At 50.5% G+C, this 17134-nt stretch overlaps 3 protein-coding genes across 4 annotated transcripts; 1 reads left to right on the forward strand and 2 right to left on the reverse strand.

Annotated features, from left to right (window-relative positions):
• Window positions 1-836: 836 nt before the first annotated feature.
• LOC120683723 (ubiquitin carboxyl-terminal hydrolase 3-like) lies at window positions 837-3767 on the forward strand. 2 transcript variants are annotated; one of them, XM_039965810.1, is made up of 8 exons: window positions 837-998; window positions 1093-1143; window positions 1799-1907; window positions 2416-2474; window positions 2566-2640; window positions 3164-3212; window positions 3317-3393; window positions 3475-3767. In XM_039965810.1, the coding sequence occupies exons 1-8, from the start codon at window positions 882-884 to the stop codon at window positions 3556-3558; spliced, it is 621 nt and encodes a 206-aa protein (XP_039821744.1). In that variant the 5' UTR covers window positions 837-881; the 3' UTR covers window positions 3559-3767. The 2 variants fall into 2 exon arrangements, with proteins under 2 accessions (XP_039821744.1, XP_039821745.1); XM_039965811.1 differs by having other exon boundaries at window positions 841-998; window positions 1802-1907.
• Window positions 3768-4801: 1034 nt separating this feature from the next.
• LOC120680755 (oleosin Zm-I-like) lies at window positions 4802-5600 on the reverse strand. The gene has a single exon (XM_039962279.1). It carries the CDS (start codon window positions 5529-5531, stop codon window positions 5079-5081), a length of 453 nt encoding a protein of 150 aa, XP_039818213.1. The 5' UTR covers window positions 5532-5600; the 3' UTR covers window positions 4802-5078.
• Window positions 5601-7464: 1864 nt separating this feature from the next.
• Window positions 7465-9041, reverse strand: LOC120682955 (ethylene-responsive transcription factor 2-like). The gene has a single exon (XM_039964962.1). The coding sequence runs from the start codon at window positions 8882-8884 to the stop codon at window positions 7982-7984; it is 903 nt and encodes a 300-aa protein (XP_039820896.1). The 5' UTR covers window positions 8885-9041; the 3' UTR covers window positions 7465-7981.
• Between the last annotated feature and the right edge of the window lie 8093 nt (window positions 9042-17134).

A 17134-nucleotide genomic window follows, 5' to 3' on the forward strand; every position in this document is an offset into this window, starting at 1 on the left:
TAATGAGCCTACTTAATTCATGATTTGCAACTATAATGCTACAGTAACCATCCGTTAATTATGGATTAATTATAGATTAAGTAGGCTCATTAGATTTGTCTCGCGATTTACAATCCATCCCTACAAAAAATTTTATAAATAGACTTTATTCAGTACTCCGAAATTCTAAGATTCCTGTTTTTTTTTGAAATAAACAAGGCTTTTTTGTGACTAAATAAACAAGGCTTGTGCCGGAGGGTTTCTGAAGCGCGGTGAGCTAACTCCGGCCGGCGTTATTGAGGACGCTGGGCTTTGGAAACATCGTCAGCCATCGGTCATTTTGCCGGCGGGCTATGATTTGAGGGTTCAGAAAGCATACATTCTCTGCAGAAATACAGTTATCTACAGAACTACATGCGGGAGGAGATATATGTTTGTTCAGATAGCACATAGTTCCTCTAAAATTTCACACTTCAGCCTTTTTTCCGCCCTGCATCTTCATAGCCTGGCAACTTTCACATTTGAGCTAGCAATGCAAGATCTCTCACTAGAGTATGTGTTGATCTTGATGTTTTTTTCCCAAAGTTGCTGTCTCTCTGTTTGGCCTTGGACCCAAATTACATGACTTGGGAGTTGGGACAAATCCTTTCAGAAAAAGAGACTCTTCTGTATGCATACAGGTTATGTGGCCCGAGTATTGTATATTGGTTTAGACATAAGCTCAGTCTGGCATGTTACGCTACAAACTTCAGTTGGGCCTTGGGCGTTGGGTAAACGAATCAGAGTAGTTATTTTTTCAAACCCAGGGGACTAAAGTGCAATTGAGTGAAAATTAACAACCGCAGCGGCCAAGGCGGGGCCATGCGCCCAACGCCCATGCCCCTTCACGATTGGTGCAGTTCATGTGGGGACTGGGGGTCCCCGAGGATGTCGGGTTCTGCGACGTGTACGGCCTCGATGACGAGATGCTCGCCATGGTGCCCCAGCCCGTGCTCGCCGTCATCTTGCTCTACCCCCAGGTGGATCCTCTGTTCCTAGTTGGCCCTGCGCTTCCTGAGGTTGCTTGAATCTTCTGCGCGGAGGAACTTATTACTCTGACGCTTTGGTGGGCAGGACCGGATCAAGGAATCCCAGTCTTCGACTGCCTCACCGGTGGAGACCAAGGTGAGTCTGAATTGGATGATGGTTCAGTTTTTTTTTTTTGAACTGACAATTGTTCAGTAGTTGGTTTCCATTGAAGATGCCCAACGCCTTTATTGATCCGATGCAGGGAAACGCAAAACTTTTATTTTTTTGAAGTGAGAAAGAAAACTATTTTTTCTAACTTGTATTGGGTGATTTTGCTAGTTATATTGTAGGTGGACACCAGTCAGAACAGTTTGACTGTCTGTACGTACTGTTGGCATATACTTTAGATTACTTATCAAACTTATATTATCAATGGTACTATTATTAAAATGTCAGCGTGCTCAGGTTTGTTTTGATGAACCTAACTTTTTTTTTCTCCTTTACATAAAAAACTTGCACTTTATCTTTCTCGGGTACATTAGTAGCTTGAAGTTTCAATAGATTTGAGGTGCCATAGTTAGAAGTATCAATTGGTAGCCAACTTAGCTCATCAATGATGCACTCTTAGTGCATAAATCTAAGGTTTCAGTTTCATCAAATACTTGAATCTATACGTGAGATAAAGCTGGGTTTTACCAACTTAACTGTTGCACTATTGTTCAGTTTCATCAACTTACAGAACTTTGTTAACTGTCAAGAGTATGGTTATGCCTTTTTCCTCATTAGTCCTAAAAGGCTAAAAAAATTGAAGCAGGAGCCCAGCAAGAAGTTATATTTCACAAGGCAGACAATTGGAAACGCCTGTGGAACAGTTGGTATTATTCATGCTCTGGGGAATGCTGCTTCCAAAATCAAGCTAGGTATTTCTTTTTCCTTCCAGTAGTTTTCATCTCTTTTAAGTTTTCATCTACATGTTTTGGATAATCGTCTATATTGGGAGAGGTTATTTGGTGAAACTCCAATCGTTTGTGAAAAGTGAAAACTAATTGCCCTAAGTAATTGCGCTACGAGGGTTCTCTCGTAGTTGCATCGTTGTAATTATCTTTCTCTTAATGAAATACTTGGTGCTCAGGCACGCTCGCGAAAAAAAAAACTAATTGCCCTAAGTAATCCTACATACTTGGCTTAATCATGCAAAATTATTAGTCTAGCTGCAAAGGACATATCAATGTTCAGATTGATTTCCCTGTTGGTGTTACAGTCCATTTGGTTGCCAACAGGCTACAGGGCCAATTTGCAATGCTCTAAAAACAAACAGTAATGTTCATTTCTGCATGATCCTTGAGACCATACGATCCTTCAAAAGCAATCCTTTTACTGTTGCTACCTTTCACTTGTAATGAGATCTGATCAGCACTTCGTTTGCAGGTGAGGGATCGTATTTTGATAGATTTTATAAACGAACTGCTGATATGGATCCAGTCCAGGTTAGTTGTTCATGTGTTACAATTCAAAGGCTTCCATGAAGAGGCATTGCCTCTGTGTTCAACTAACATATTGGATACTTCATAATTTCAGCGTGCTGCATTTCTTGAGGAGGACCAAGAAATGGAGGATGCTCATTCTGTTGCTGTTTCTGCTGGTGACACAGAGGTAATAGCATTTGCCTAGTGCATGAATATTTGCACAAGATGTATGGGTGTTGCTCTGTTGTTAGTTACCCGTGCCATTTGTTTTTTCTATTGCTGGTGCTTCTTAAAAATCAAAATGGTTTCCAGTTATCAGTGACCATCTTGGAACTAACTGCTAACACCATTTTGCTCATCTTAAAAAAAAAAACAGTTTGCTTACCATCCAGAGTTACAGATTTGCAGCCAGATTTTCTGGCCTCGTCATCTCACATGCCATGTTTTCCTTGCCATTGTGTGATTGCATTTGTCAATTGTCATTCAGAATATCTGCATTCTGTGATGAAGTTGATAATATGTCGTTGTGAGTGACAATTGAACATTTTTCGTTCATTCACAGTATCAGTCTAAAGGGTTGTTATTAAAGAACTGAGAATCACAATTATTTCAAACTGTGGTGGAAGATACACTTGTAGAATACAGGTTTTTTTAACCTGAGTTTGTTTCAGCTTTGGTTGCCATCTGACAGATCTTATTTTACTGAGCAGGCCAAGGATGGAGTAATTGAACATTATATTTGTTTCTCTTGTGTCGATGGTATGTAACACACAATCGCCTACCAAGACACCGTAGTTGGATTTATATTAAGTTTCCAACAATTAGTCTGTTGATCACCTTCTCATAACCCTCCCTTTATCCAGGAGAACTTTATGAGCTTGATGGAGGTACGTCGCGGCCAATATCCCATGGCCCTTCGTCCCCTGATACTTTGTTGCAGGTAAATTGATGCACTCATGCCATTTCTTTCATCAGCCATTTTATGTTGTCGGCTTACGATTTCGGGCATCTTTCTGTGCAGGATACTGCAAAAGTCATAAAAGAAAGACTCGCACTGTATCCTGAGTCAAACAGCTTCAATGTCATGGCTCTTTCAGGCAGATGATAAATATATATAGCTCGAGATATCAACCCGTAGAGCTGAGGTTCTCGTTTGCTGCAGCCTGCTAGCCTCAGTTTCAGTCCAACAGAGAAGCAGTATTTAGTATTGTTCTCTGGCTTTTGTTTTAATATTCGAACACGGGTGAACGAAATAACATGGTGACGACAATGCATCTACTCAGAACTCATTGGTACCCTCGCTCTGTATCTGTACATACAAGATTCAGAGAACAGCATTTTGTTCACGTTTCTGGAGAAGAAACGCATAATACGCATAAAACTCCTAACGGTGGTTGGGCAGCTTGATGGCTGCTACGGCATGCGAACCCTTGGTGCGGGGACTGGGGTCTGCCCGGAAGCCGCCGTGCTGCTCGCCCCGGTAGGGGAACTGCGCTTTGTAGCGGTGGCGGATGGTTGGACGTGCTGCGCGCGGATCGACCTCCATCCATCCTCCTCCCACCTGCCGATGGCTAGACGCCTAGACCGACGAGCCGGCGAGGCACGGCGTCAGCTGTTTGCAATGGAGCTTTGAAGGCGGGGAGGCGTTGCCGGCACGGGGCCGGGGCTGGCCTTCCCGAGAACGAATTTCAGAGGGGCAGCTACTGAAAGAGACGAGGTTCAGAATCAAATAGCACGCCAGCACTCGCATGCATGTCGGGGGCAAACAATTGAACAAACACGTCACAGACGTGCGTTCTTCGTATTCCCAGCTGTGATGGCCGCAGCGTCGCCACGTTGCTCGCCTCTCGCGTCGAGCTGCATATGTATCCGGCGTCTGGGCACGAGGGGTTCATCCAAATTTCCAATCAGGCTACTCGTCCGAACCCGGCACAGCCCTGCACTGCTGGCAGTCTGGTTCGCCGCTCACCGCTATGCGCGCGTCAGGGGCTCTTGTCGCCCAGGCTCGTCGCCATCCGGCCAAGATACCTTTTCCGTTCCCGGGAAGCTTTTATTTCCCCTCTGCATGCTTTGTCGTATGCATTGGAAAATAAAAAGATCTTACAAAAGACGACGCTCTCGTGACATGAATGCATGTTTCTCAAAAAAAAAAAAACATGAATGCATGGCCAACAAGCGCACCAGGATATAACACTTGTTGGGTGAGACACACCCATTATCATCCCCTCCCAAGCTCGTTTTCACACTCGAGTGTGAAACGGAAACTACACTAATAACGCTGCACAGTACTGATATATCTTCAACACAAGCGACAATGCGATCGACATGGCAGTTTGAAACTCTTAGCAAATCCTGAACACTGCGTTTTTATTTTATTCCTCATTATAAACATAACATCCAAACTAGACATCCACCATGCAGTACATCCGACCCGCCACTACGACCAAGAAAAACGCACAGCAACCCACGGACACATGCACATACAAAGCACAACATATCATAACGATCAGCTAGCTAGCGCGGCGCTGCGGCGGCTGCCGTAGGCCATGCCGCACCGGCGGTGGTCGTGCGCCGCCCCGCACTGGACACGCAGGGCATGCGCGATCCGCTTTGTATCTTATACCCTTAAGATCCCTGGGCCTGGTCGATGCGGTGCTGCGCCGCATCCTTGATGTCGCGGGCCTTGGACGCCAGCCGCGCCTTGGCGTGGTCCAGCTGGTCGGCGCCCGGCGGGTGCTTGCCCGTCAGGTACTTGTACATCCACGAGAACACGGACAGCGCGGCCACGCCGAGGCCGCCGGAGGTGACGAACCCGGCGGCCATGAGCGCCAGCGCGATGGCCGCCGGCACCAGCACCGGGCTGAAGATCACCAGCACGGGGGTCGCCACCGTGAGCGCGATCACGGTGCCGGCCAGGATCAGCCCGGACAGCACCAGCATCGACCCGCCGGCGGTCGCGGCTGTCGCCGCCTTCAGGGCCGTCATCATGGCGCCCTGCCTCTGCTGCGTCTCGCCGCCGCCGCCGCCGCGGTGCATGTCGCCGTAGCCCCCGCCGCCGCCCCGGTGCTGATCGGCCATGGCAAGCAAGCAGAGCAAAAGATAGCTACCGCGCAAACGCACTGCCCGAGAGCGCTACTGCCACTATACTAGCACTACGAATGAATGAGATGGACGAGGGCACGGGAGAGCCGGGTTTATAGCAGGAGGGGCGCTCGTGGGGATGCGCGGGGGCGGGAGCTCGCGCGGCCGCGTGGGACGCATGCAGGGCTCGTGTCGGGCGCCGCGCGACACCTGGGGTGGTGTCGCGGCACTCGCCATCTCGGCCATTTCCTGAGGCGATACGTACGAGGTTTTGCGGACGCCACGACCATCGTTGGATCGGCCGCTCGGCGCCGGTGGCGGTGAACTAGGTAGAGGCCGAATCTGGCGTGGGCCGCGCTTCTACGGGCCGTGGTGATTTGAGCCTTCCTCTCCGTCTTCTGATCCTTCTGTGTGTGCTAGGTGGGGTTGCGCTAGCTAGAGGCTGTCGACTGACGTGGCAGGCCAGCAGTTCCATTCAACAGCGATCTGCGTGCCCGGCGGCCCATGCACCTCAAACCCAAAATGTTTGGTATTGAAAACATTCCCGTTTCCTACTACAAATTGAAATAATGTTTGGTATGGTTTCGCTAAAAAAACAAATGTTTGGTGTGGGCTGATTTCTTGACTTTCTGATGCTGGCGTGGAAAGTCAGGAGTCCTTGGAAATTGAAAAGTTGTGACTAGGATTCTAGGCAAAAGTTAGACAGGAATCGACGGCTTGAGCTTTGAAGCCGTTCAAACAATGCCGTGGCCACACATTAGGTCGGTCACCTAGGCTAGTTTAGTCAGCATGCTTTTTTTTCAGATGGAATGGAATCATAGAAGCTACTTGTAGCATCAAGCGTTTGCCGGTCCGGCGGTCCCCTAATTAGTAATTACAGCACTCTCAAATTGGGCAGCCTGATTTTGGCTGTGAATAATTTGAGCCAAGTTTATTCTTCGGTGGTTTGAAACTCTTCTCGTAGAGCACAAGTTGGTTTGCCACCGCACACCCAGTTGGCTGCTGTCCAAGTCCAACCATTCCTTGCGCAACGCATTGTCTTTGCAGCGAGAATTGGAGGCACAGATCTTTCCCACTTCAAAGCCCAATCGAAACATGCCTTTGTGGCTTTGTCTCTTCCTTTTCCTTTTCAAATATTCCTTTTTTGCTAACAATAAAAAAATACTCGCACAGCACATCATTCCTGATGGGCCACTATTCACAAAACAGTGGCCTACTTTTGCCCATGACCTGTGCTCAATCAGGTGCCATACACATCGGCCGGCGGCAAGTAGAGGATAATCATATACCCGCTTTCTCCTTTTGATCCCACCTTTCCACCAAGAATACCGAACAAGTTGGAAACCCGTCTCATATACTAGTACACTAACACTACTATATTGCTATGTACACTCCGGTCCATCAGTCCGTGGCCCTCTGCTTCCAGCTGTTGCGCAACACGACAACGCTGTGCTGGATGCTGCCTGGAATCAGTGGTAGCGGTCGTAATAACCTAATCTAACCCTCACGGTCAGTGCGACGATTAACTGACAGACGCATGCTTATCGTTGTGTCGACGATGGATCTTTTACACATTGCGGATAAGCACGGGGGGTCGCGAGATTTTTGTGGTTCGTTAGGAGTAAAGACGAGGGCTCCCGCCTCTTTCGTTGCTTCTTGCGTGCGGCGTCTTCTACCTCTCGTCTCCAGCACGATGGCGACGCTGACACTCTCGCGCCACGCCCCACTTGCTTGCCCCACCGAGCCACTGCACGATCTTCTCCTAATGTTTTAGGAGAAGGATTAGTTAAATCCTGCTGCCGCGAGGCGTGAGCAAGCCTGCTGCTACGTGAGAACGAACCCGGCCCTGGAATTCCGGTTTCATTCGGCGGGCAGATTTAGATTTCGGGTCATGAGTTTGAGGTCACTGTTCACTTGACTTCTCCTCATGTTTAGCCGCTTGATATTCGTATTTATTTATCAGACGATGCCGCACCCATTGGGTGTTGCCAAAGAACAAAGCGGATTATTCCAAATCTCATCGTCTCCCTACTATTTTTTGTACATTTTTTGAAAATCCTATCAGAAGCACAAAGCACTCTGACAATGACGCAAACACTGAACGGCATAACCTTGACAACTAGACAGGACACTTGATTACACACACAGCTTCTTCCACTTGGGCGAGTTGCACGGCGCAACAGCACCATCCAGAGCTCGCGGGACCCCAATTGCGAATTGCCCCGCCAAGTTGCCCCCGATCTTATCGCGTTCCATCCGGTGGAGCTTTCACCGGGATGCGCGCCCCGCCCCACGCCGTCGCATTCGCGCGGCACCGTGCAGGTGCGACGCCGGGAGCCTCGTCCTGTTCCTGCGCCGCGCCTCTGCTGGCGAGTCCGTCGTGGCACGCCTCATTGCCTTCGCCGCGCGCGCGGTGGGCGGCATGAGTTGGTGGTCCGGTCGGCGCCTTAGATGACCAGCTGCTCGACGCGCGGCGCCATGGCCGCTGGCTCGGCCGCCGCGGCGGGGAACCATGGCTGGGCCGGCCGGTTGAGCTGGGAAGGCGGGGGCACCAGGGCCATGGCCATCGTCGCGGCCGCGGCCTCGCCTCGCTTCCGCCGCTTCGTCGAGCCGCTCGTCGAGCAAGAGGACGAGGAGGACGTGGAGAAGGACGAGTCCGAGGACGTCGCGGGCTCGGGCGATGGCAATTTGTCGCCGGCGGCGGCGGCGGCGGCGGTGGCGGCCGCGATCTCCGAGCCGATGCGGAGCGGGAAGTTGAGGAGCGCGCGGGAGCCGCGCATGCGGTAGGCGGCGCGGTCGTAGGCGAGCGCGGCGTCCTCGGCGGTGTCGTAGGTGCCGAGCCAGACGCGCGCGCCGTTCTTGGCCGGGTCCCTGATCTCCGCCGCGAACTTGCCCCACGGGCGCTGCCGCACCCCGCGGTAGTGCTTGCCCCTCGCCACGCCCGCCGCGGCCTCCTCCGTCTTGGGCGTCGCGGTGGCGCTGCTGGGCGTCATCGGCTCCGGGTCCGGGTACGGGTACGGGAGGCCGAGGCCGTCGTAGGAGTAGTCGGAGTCGTCCGGGGACGGCAGCGGCTCGGGCTTGACCGGCGCGAAGGAGCCGTCGGGGAGCCAGCCGTAGGCGAAGGCGTCCCGCAGCGCCCCGAACACGACCATGTCGTCGGCGTCGTCGGTGCGGAACGGCAGCGAGCCGCTCCACTGGTCCGCCACGAGGCTCCCGAAGCTCTCGCTCCGCCGGTACGCCGGCCGCGCCTCCGCCGGCTCCTCCTCCAGGAGGTGCTGCCGGATGGTGTCCAGCACCAGCGCCTCCGACGGCTCCTCCAGCTGGTGCTCCCGGATGGCGTTCAGCAGCATACTGCCTTCCTCCTGATCTGCCTTCTCTGCTCCGGGCTGGTGGCCACTGTCGACGAGGCCTCTCTGTTTGGTTTATGAGCTGACGCGAGACCCAAGTGAGGTAGCCGAATTTTGTGTGGAGTGATCGAGTTGAACGGCAAGCAGGGGCAGGGGCGGGGGCGCGGTTATATAGCGGAGGCGGGTTCGCACCGGCGTCGCCGTTCGTTGAATTTTCCTCCCCTGGAGCCACGTGACGGAATGGTTTTTCTTTTTCCGGGTTAAATAAAATAATCGCGGGTCGAGGCCAAGTTAGGCGATCGCTAATGCTAGCGCTAATTCTAAACTTATAGAGATAATCCATCAACTAGAGTAGTTTGCGGGGGAGGGGGGCCGCTTGGCGCTTGCTTTCCGCGACCGGTCGTTGGTTGGATTGGGGCTGCTGGCCGTGGGCTGGCGTCAGCGATGGCGTGTCCTCCTCTGTTGGCCTGGCCCGGTTCATCCCGTCGCGCGGCGTCCGTGGGGGATCGTGCCCGCCTCGCGACGCTTTCTAGATGGTCAAGGCAGCGCCAGCGCCAGCGCCCCGCACGGCGCGTATCCTCGCCGGCTCGGTTTTGTTCACACGGCGATCCCGTGATGGGCCTTTTCGATCGCTTCTGGTGATGGCAAAAAACGAGCTCTTTCGAATCGGGTCTCTTCGATCTCGTGATGATTAGCCCAGCTGACTTGTGCAGATCACTCCGAGCCCCTGCGTTTCTCTCGTGTTTTCTTGACGACGGCGAGCCAGCGAGATGCCGGTGGCCCTTCGGAGATTCCTCCAGCATAACCAGATGAAAGTGAGGGCGCGTTTAGTTCTAAAAAATTTTCACCTCGAAATTTGTGTCTTTCTTTGGACACGTGTATGGAGTACTAAATATAGTTAAACAACAAAACTAATTGCACAGTTTGGATGTATACGGCGAGATGAATCTTTTGAGCATAATTAGTGCATGATTAGTCATAAGTGCTACAGTAACTCACTTGTGCTAATGATGCGTCAAATGCCTCAAAAGATTCGTCTCGCGGTTTCCAAGTGAATTCTGAAATTAATTTTTTAATTAGTGTTCGAAAAATTCTCCCGACATCTGATTAAACTGTTGATTTGACAAAAGTTTTTTTTGGAACTAAACCCGCCGAGAGGGGTGCGAGAAGACGGACGGACGAGCACAGGCAACGCCGACGGATCTGCATTGAATGAGGTGGCCCCGAGGTTTGCCGTCGCAGGAAGAAATGGCGTGGAAGTCATGCGGTGCATTGCTGCTAGACCGTCTTCGTCTCGTGGCTGCACCCGGGCACGGAGGATAGAGACGGGCACAGCTTTGCTGGCCCCCCGAAAGGCGAAAGCCACGAGGAGAGACAAAAAACAGTAGGGCTGTGTTTAAGTTCCTGATTTTAGAGTGACAAAATATATTGTAGTATTTTTGTTTGTATTTAATAATTAATGTTTAATTATTGACTAATTAGGTTCAAAATATTCGTCTCGCAAATTAAAATCAAACTGTATAATTAGTTTTTGATTTTATTTATATTTAATACTTCATGCATATACCGTAAATTCAATGTGACGGAGAATTTTTTTAAAAAAATTGGACTTTGGATAAACACGACCTAGAGCTTTGAGCGCAGGAACATAGTACCACCCTGCAACTGTTGCTTCTGAACGAAGGTGTCCCTTGCCTTTTCACTTGCGGATCGACCTTCTAGTAGATCAGTACCAGCATCTAGAACCCAGCCACAAAGCCCGTAACCTGACCATGGAGGACGGCTGATCTGATCCATGACCATGGAGCTTAGCTGGGGTGACCCATGACAGCTCAATTTTTTTGAGCCAATGGTACTTGTTGACACTCAAAATTGACATGACCTGAAATAGGTAAGATAAATGTCAAAATAGCCAATTCAATATTAACTCTTATTATTTTGCAAGCTTGTCATATACGACCATTGTGCAGGATATGGAGATCGTTTTGGGATATTCTGGATATAATTTCATCAATGAAACAAAGATGGTCACAAAAAGGCATCAAGATGAGGTCAAATCATGGGTTTTAATGCACCAAGACGAAGCCCTCATCGAGACGATCGAAACGGACATATGGATCGCCTAATTCGGAGTCCGGGTGTAGGAGTTATGGTGCCAGAAAGTTCACCTATCTAGACAAAACCGGTCTGACCGGATTTGGGGACCCTGACCGGTTTTGGCTGCTGTGCAGCACGAGGAGTCCGGTCTGACCGGATTTGGTGACCGGTCTGACCGGTTTTTAGCAGATTAGTCCGAATTAGAGTTATAATTTGATTCTATGTCGGTTTGTAATATATTTTTGACCCCCCACGGGTACAGAACTTTCCACCCTATAAATATAAAGGGCTATGACCAATTGAGATACACCCAATCGAACAAAATATTATGCATCTCCTTTTTACCTCTAAACTCTAGTCTTTTCCAATCTCTCTTACTGTCCATTGTGATCTCCATAGCCATTTGATGGCGTCCTAAGCTTGCTGGTCGACCTAGGGCACGTCCGGCAACGTTCATGCCCTGACAGGGTCCCTCCCGGGTGAGAGCTTCGACGGCCTTTGCTAGTTTGTTCGTAAACTAGTCGTTCTTCGTCACGTAAGCGCGTTGGTTATCCTTTGTTGGTTTGCTCGTAAACCTTGCAGCTCTTCACCACGTAAGTGTGATATTTATCCCTCGAGACGACCGATTCCAGCGAAACCCTAGAAATCGGTTTGACCGGTTTGCTCAACCGGTCTAACCGGTCCGTGTGGCCTTGCCGCTCTTCGGTCCATTTGCGACTCGCACGTTCGAGTGCTCTCGTGTGTTGACCGAGATTTGCGTCAACAGTACTTTTCTTGCTTGCACAGGCATGTTATCCGAGCATTGTTTTAACAGCGGAGCACGTGATTTTCTCCGGACCACGACTCCAGGGGGGACGCATCGATCGGCTTTGTGGAAGTCGCCGAAAAGTCATGGTTTGCAGAGGATTTTGTTATGGGGTCCGATGGCGACACGCCTGTCTGGCTGAGTGGAGCCGAGTGCAGCTAGGCATTTGTCATGTTCAGGAACCGTGCGAATAGGTAACACTGCAAAATCCAGTAGCAGAATCGTATTCCAACTAGTTTATGGAATGGCCGCACATGCGCTTGATATGTCTTAGGTCAAGGGTCCATGGAAAATTATGCTGATTGGAAATCGGATAGTGATCCGTCCTCTGGAGCTGCATGCTTATGAGGTCTGAAACTCTGAATCGGCACCAAAGCTGGCAGCTTACAGCCTGCTTATCGAGGCTGATAGTGATCACGACAGTCCTTTGTTTTTTTTTTGACGGTCAACGGAAGGGGAGAGGATCCCACCTGATTTGATTGATTATGGCCCAGCACGACAGTCCTTTGTTAACCAGTCTCAGGATCTGATGTCATCGCTCGACAATGAATCGAATCTGCTCGTAGCCGGATCTGCTCGGCTGCTACCAGCCTACCACGCCCCACTGACAAGACGTTGGTTTCCAACGCAACCACTGATTCCTCGGTGTCCAGAAGCCACAGGTTTCGGCCGTGTTTAGTTCGAGCACAAAATTTTTTTTCGTTGGAATCTTGCTAATTTGAAGTGTTAAATGAAGTTTATTTATAAAACTTTTTTCACAAATGGGTTGTAAATCGCGAGACGAATTTAATGATGTTAATTAATCCATGATTAATCAATAATTAGTGGATAGTTACTGTAGCATCAATGTTGCAAATCATGTATTAAGTAGGCTCATTAGATTCGTCTCGCGATTTACAGCCCATCTATGCAAAAAAATTTATAATAAACTTTATTTAGTACTCCATGCATCTGTCGAAACATTCGATGTGACGATTTTTTTTGTGTTTATAGGGTTTATGGGTAAAGATCTAAACATGGAAAACCCTTGGAGTTGGAGTAGTGGCGTATCACTACAGAAACACAGAGGGTTAGACTAGTCAACGGTCAAGGAGGACTTTGGCCGTGGACCAATCAGAGGCGGCAGGTACCCCATGTCTCGGCTGGAGGCGGGGAGAGAGGCCGGAGGGGGGAGGATATCCATCGGATCGAGGTCGATCGGGGGCGCAGCGAGCAAAGACTTTTGGCCTGTCGTGTGCGTGCGGGGGACGTCATTGACTCGGTGCACGTCCGCCGTGGCTGCTTCTCGGCTCCTTCCTTCCCGTTCCGATGCTTCTGCGTGCAAGCTGCAACCGTAACTGCTCGTACAGGTAACAGTGCTTCGTGTAATCGTGTGCCGTCGCCCTCGTCCGATCTGAAACGGACGGCCCGTATTGACTTCGGCTAGCAAACAGGGCCGGCCACGTACACGCCCATGCGTAGGGTATAAGGTTAGTTTAGTTCCCAAATAATTTTGGACAAAAATTTTGGCAATGTTTACAACACTAATTAGGAGTAATAAATGTGGACATCAAATTGGGTGAACATCAAGCCTCTTTTGATTTGGGTGAGTTTTGTTCTGCAATTAGAGTCACTGCACACTGCGACTAGGGGAAGGACCCTCTTGACTCGGTGACTCCTGTTCGATCTTGATGAGGTTTGGCGACAGCCGACAGCAACACCAGTGTTCCAAGCTTCGGAGACCCGGGTCTTGAGCGTGCTGCAGACTCCAGTACCTTCCACCCATCCTTTACCACCACCAGCATCTTCCTTTTTCCTTTCTTCCTTTATTTTCACCGCGGTCTACAAAAGCGTCGCTAGTTTTTGGCCAAGGACGAGCGAAGAGTCGAAGAGCAGTCCATCTTGTCCACGGTCTTCCTCTTCCCCATGACTGTGACGACAGTGTACACTGCACACTTGGGTAATGGCCATGCTTGTTAAGCTTTGCGGTGAGAATCGTCAAAGGGCCATTGACAGGGACGGTGGTGTTTTCTATTCGGTGCGGAACTGCGGGTGCGACCTTTCCACGAAAAATCCAAGTTGGAAGATGTGACACCCCGGGCCCAGGACTTAATAGGATTAATAGGATACTCATACCAACAAGTTGCAACTTCTTTTTCGGAAGCCGGTCTCCAAAGAACTCCGAGGTTAAGCGTGCTTGGCCCGGTAAGTGTGCAGAAAAGACTGGTGTTGGTCTGTGAGAACAGTCTATGTCCTAGAAAGCAGCCAGATGTAAGCGGGCCCGGTCTCGGGGAGGCGGGACGTTACAGAATGGTATCAGAGCCGACTCACAAAGTGTGCAGAAAAGACTGGTGTTGGTCTGTGAGAACAGTCTATGTCCTAAAAAGCAGCCAGATGTAAGCGGGCCCGGCCTCGGGGAGGCGGGACATTACAGAATGGTATCAGAGCCGACTCTCGCGGTTTCACGGACACGTACGGGCGTAAGTGCGGAGGCATGAGTGAGGACAAAGTGTGCAGAAAAGACTGGTGTTGGTCTGTGAGGACAGTCTATGCCCTAGAAAGCAGACAGATGTAAGCGGACCCGACCTCGGGGAGGCGAGACGTTACATAACACTGCTTCTTCCTTAAAAAAACGAGAGAAAGAGAATGCTTCTTCTCCGCGACGATGGACAGGGTTCAGGGGAAAAAGGATATTGAGCGAACCTGCTCGGGGTTTTCCGCTCTGCTAGCGGCCTTGTACGATCATCGACGACTGATTGGCGTGGAAAATTGAAGCGAATTCAATCCGCGACAGGGTAGTAAGGCAGTACTAGTAACTAGCTCCGCGTGTCAACGAAGTAGTAGTACAGTAGTATCACACAGTGATCCGTGTAGGAAAAGGAGTCCCCAAAGTGTCCCCGAACCCGGCCGGCACCCATGAGGCCATGAGCACGAGACTCCGTCGCTGATCCACGACGACGACCCTTTTGAGCGGCGCGGCGACGCCCCTGTGCGGAATCGGAGGGCTCCTTTCCGCGAAGCCCTTTTCACACTCATCAGCATCAAAACCGTTTCCTTGTCCGGAATCCTGAATTCCTGATGTGACATGCATGGCTCCCAGCCCATCCAGACTTCCAGAGTATCGATCGATTGGGATCGGCGAAGAGCTTCCTGCTGCAGTGAGCAGGTCAAGTACTCATTTGCAGCTTGAAGCCGACGGGGTGCGCTGCAGTGGACGTGCAGCCAATGAACAAACCAGCCCAAGCGTGCGCGCCTCCGCCTCTTGCATGATTCTTTGCATCATTCGGTGTCTGGAAGCGGTGGGATTCCCAATTCCGGCAGCCACCTTCTCCGCATTGCGATCGCGAAACCCTTCGCGCAGGAGCGGAAATGTACAGTAATTCATGCACCGGAAACTGGAACTACTTCCGGAAACTGAGAGTCAATGGACGTCTACATCAAGATGCTGCTTCCATGACGCTCAGAGTTTCCTGCAATTCGGGGGGTCCTTTTTCCACGCTCGATTGATGAATGGAATTGGAAACGGCTCCGTCGCGCGTGGATTAGGATGAGGCTGCGACTTCTAAATGGACACGCTGACTGGTAGGCCGTGCCGCGCGATCGTCTCGCTCACGTGCAGCCGCGAGAGTCCACGCACCACCACGAGCCGGCGAAGAAACGTGCGCGGGCGGAGACTTTTCCCTATCCTTTTCCCATGCCATGCCGTCGATCAGGTGTAGTATATTTTTTTTTTTGCGAGAAAGGTGTAGTATAATTTATTTACGGGCGCACACGACGACAAGCGCTTGAAACTTTTTTTGCACCAAATGATCCCACGAATTAGGGAGCGACGGGGACGGGCGGGTTTGGCCTACTGGTGGTGGCCGTGTACACTGAATCTGGAGCCGATCGTCGTTAGCTTCTTCAGCTGCGAGACTTTTCAGACGCTTTTATCTATGCCATGTGCTAGTATAAAATTGTGCGTTTTTTCTTCTTCTTTGTTCTACACTCAGCTGTCAGCTCCGTGGATTGTTCACCGTTGTTCTTGTGATTGGCACAAGGATAAGAATAGGATTGGCACAAGGATCATTTGCCGGATCGACATGGACGTGGCGCCAAATTGCTTTGGCTCCTGTCCTCGTTGGGTTCACTGCATCCGGGCCGGAAAACGAAAGCCCCCCCACCTGAATGGAAAGCATCTCGGTGCCAAAGTCATGATCCTTGGCATGGACAGTGTGAGCCTCTCGTGCAGCATATACTAGCGCATGTGTGAGGGAGCAGATTCCTCCTATCGGTGCTGCTGCTACGTGGAACAGGGAAAGAAAGTGAAATCTCTACTGTGAAAAAAGAAAAAAAAGGTTTTTTGACTCCCTTTACAACATGTGATATTTGGACGACCTTTCCTCCGGGACATGCATGATAGCAAGGCAGACTACTGCGAGGTGAAACGAAATGTTTCGAACATCCCTGTTGTACTCTAGCTCTACTAGACTATATGATGTTTCTTTTTTTTTTCCAGGTACGTAAATTACACACGTGGTTGTTATGCGTGAGATAAATAAATATACATATACTGTGTAGCCACTTGGCCACTGGCCAATGTACACACAGGCTCCAGCTGGACAGTCGCTGGCCCCAGTGCATGGCTGCATCAACCAACGCATCTGCATGCAATGCACACCAGAGGAGAGAAGAAGGAAATCCATGGCACTTTCAAAAAGCAGACGAGGGCACGAGGCTCCTCACCCCTGATGCCTTGAACCGTTGCTTGCTACCACGACAGGATGTCAGGACCCTGGACCAAAGGGCCAAGTCGTCCCGGTGTCGCTTTGCGCTTTTGTGGCCCGCAGCTACCAGTGCTCCAGTAGCACCCACCAAGTGTGGGTGTGGCTGCCTGCAAGGTGCCGATCGAGCGATGCCTTCTGGCTCTGTGGCTCATGCTTCGAAACACCACCCAAACGGCCAAACCTAATCCTGCGGGCTATTTATCTAGGAGTATTATTCAACTGCAACTAGCTGGATCGCGTTGTTATTAATTAATTAATTTGGTTTTGTTTTGGCCCCGGAAAGTGTCTTCCAGTTAGCAGTGCGTCATGTTCATAGGCACAGCGATCTTGTAGTCGTAGGCACCAGAGAGATGCAATGGTTGGGCTGCCACTGAAGGTAAAGATGGCGATGCCCAGTTGCTTGTCCGGGCGGGGCGCACCTCGCGGCAGCGCGATAAGCTGCGCCGCCGTTTTGTAAGGAGAAACCGCGGCGCGCTTGATCGCGCACGTGTTGCTTGTCAGTTCGTGGATGCCGTAAGCTTCACCCGCCTATGGTTACATGCATAGAGTTGTTCTGCCAAACACATGCAGCTTCAGATACTACTCTCTTGCGTGATATTGACATAC

The sequence above is a fragment of the Panicum virgatum genome, chromosome 7N (assembly GCF_016808335.1).
Source record: "Panicum virgatum strain AP13 chromosome 7N, P.virgatum_v5, whole genome shotgun sequence".
Classification (NCBI taxonomy): Eukaryota; Viridiplantae; Streptophyta; class Magnoliopsida; order Poales; family Poaceae; genus Panicum; species Panicum virgatum.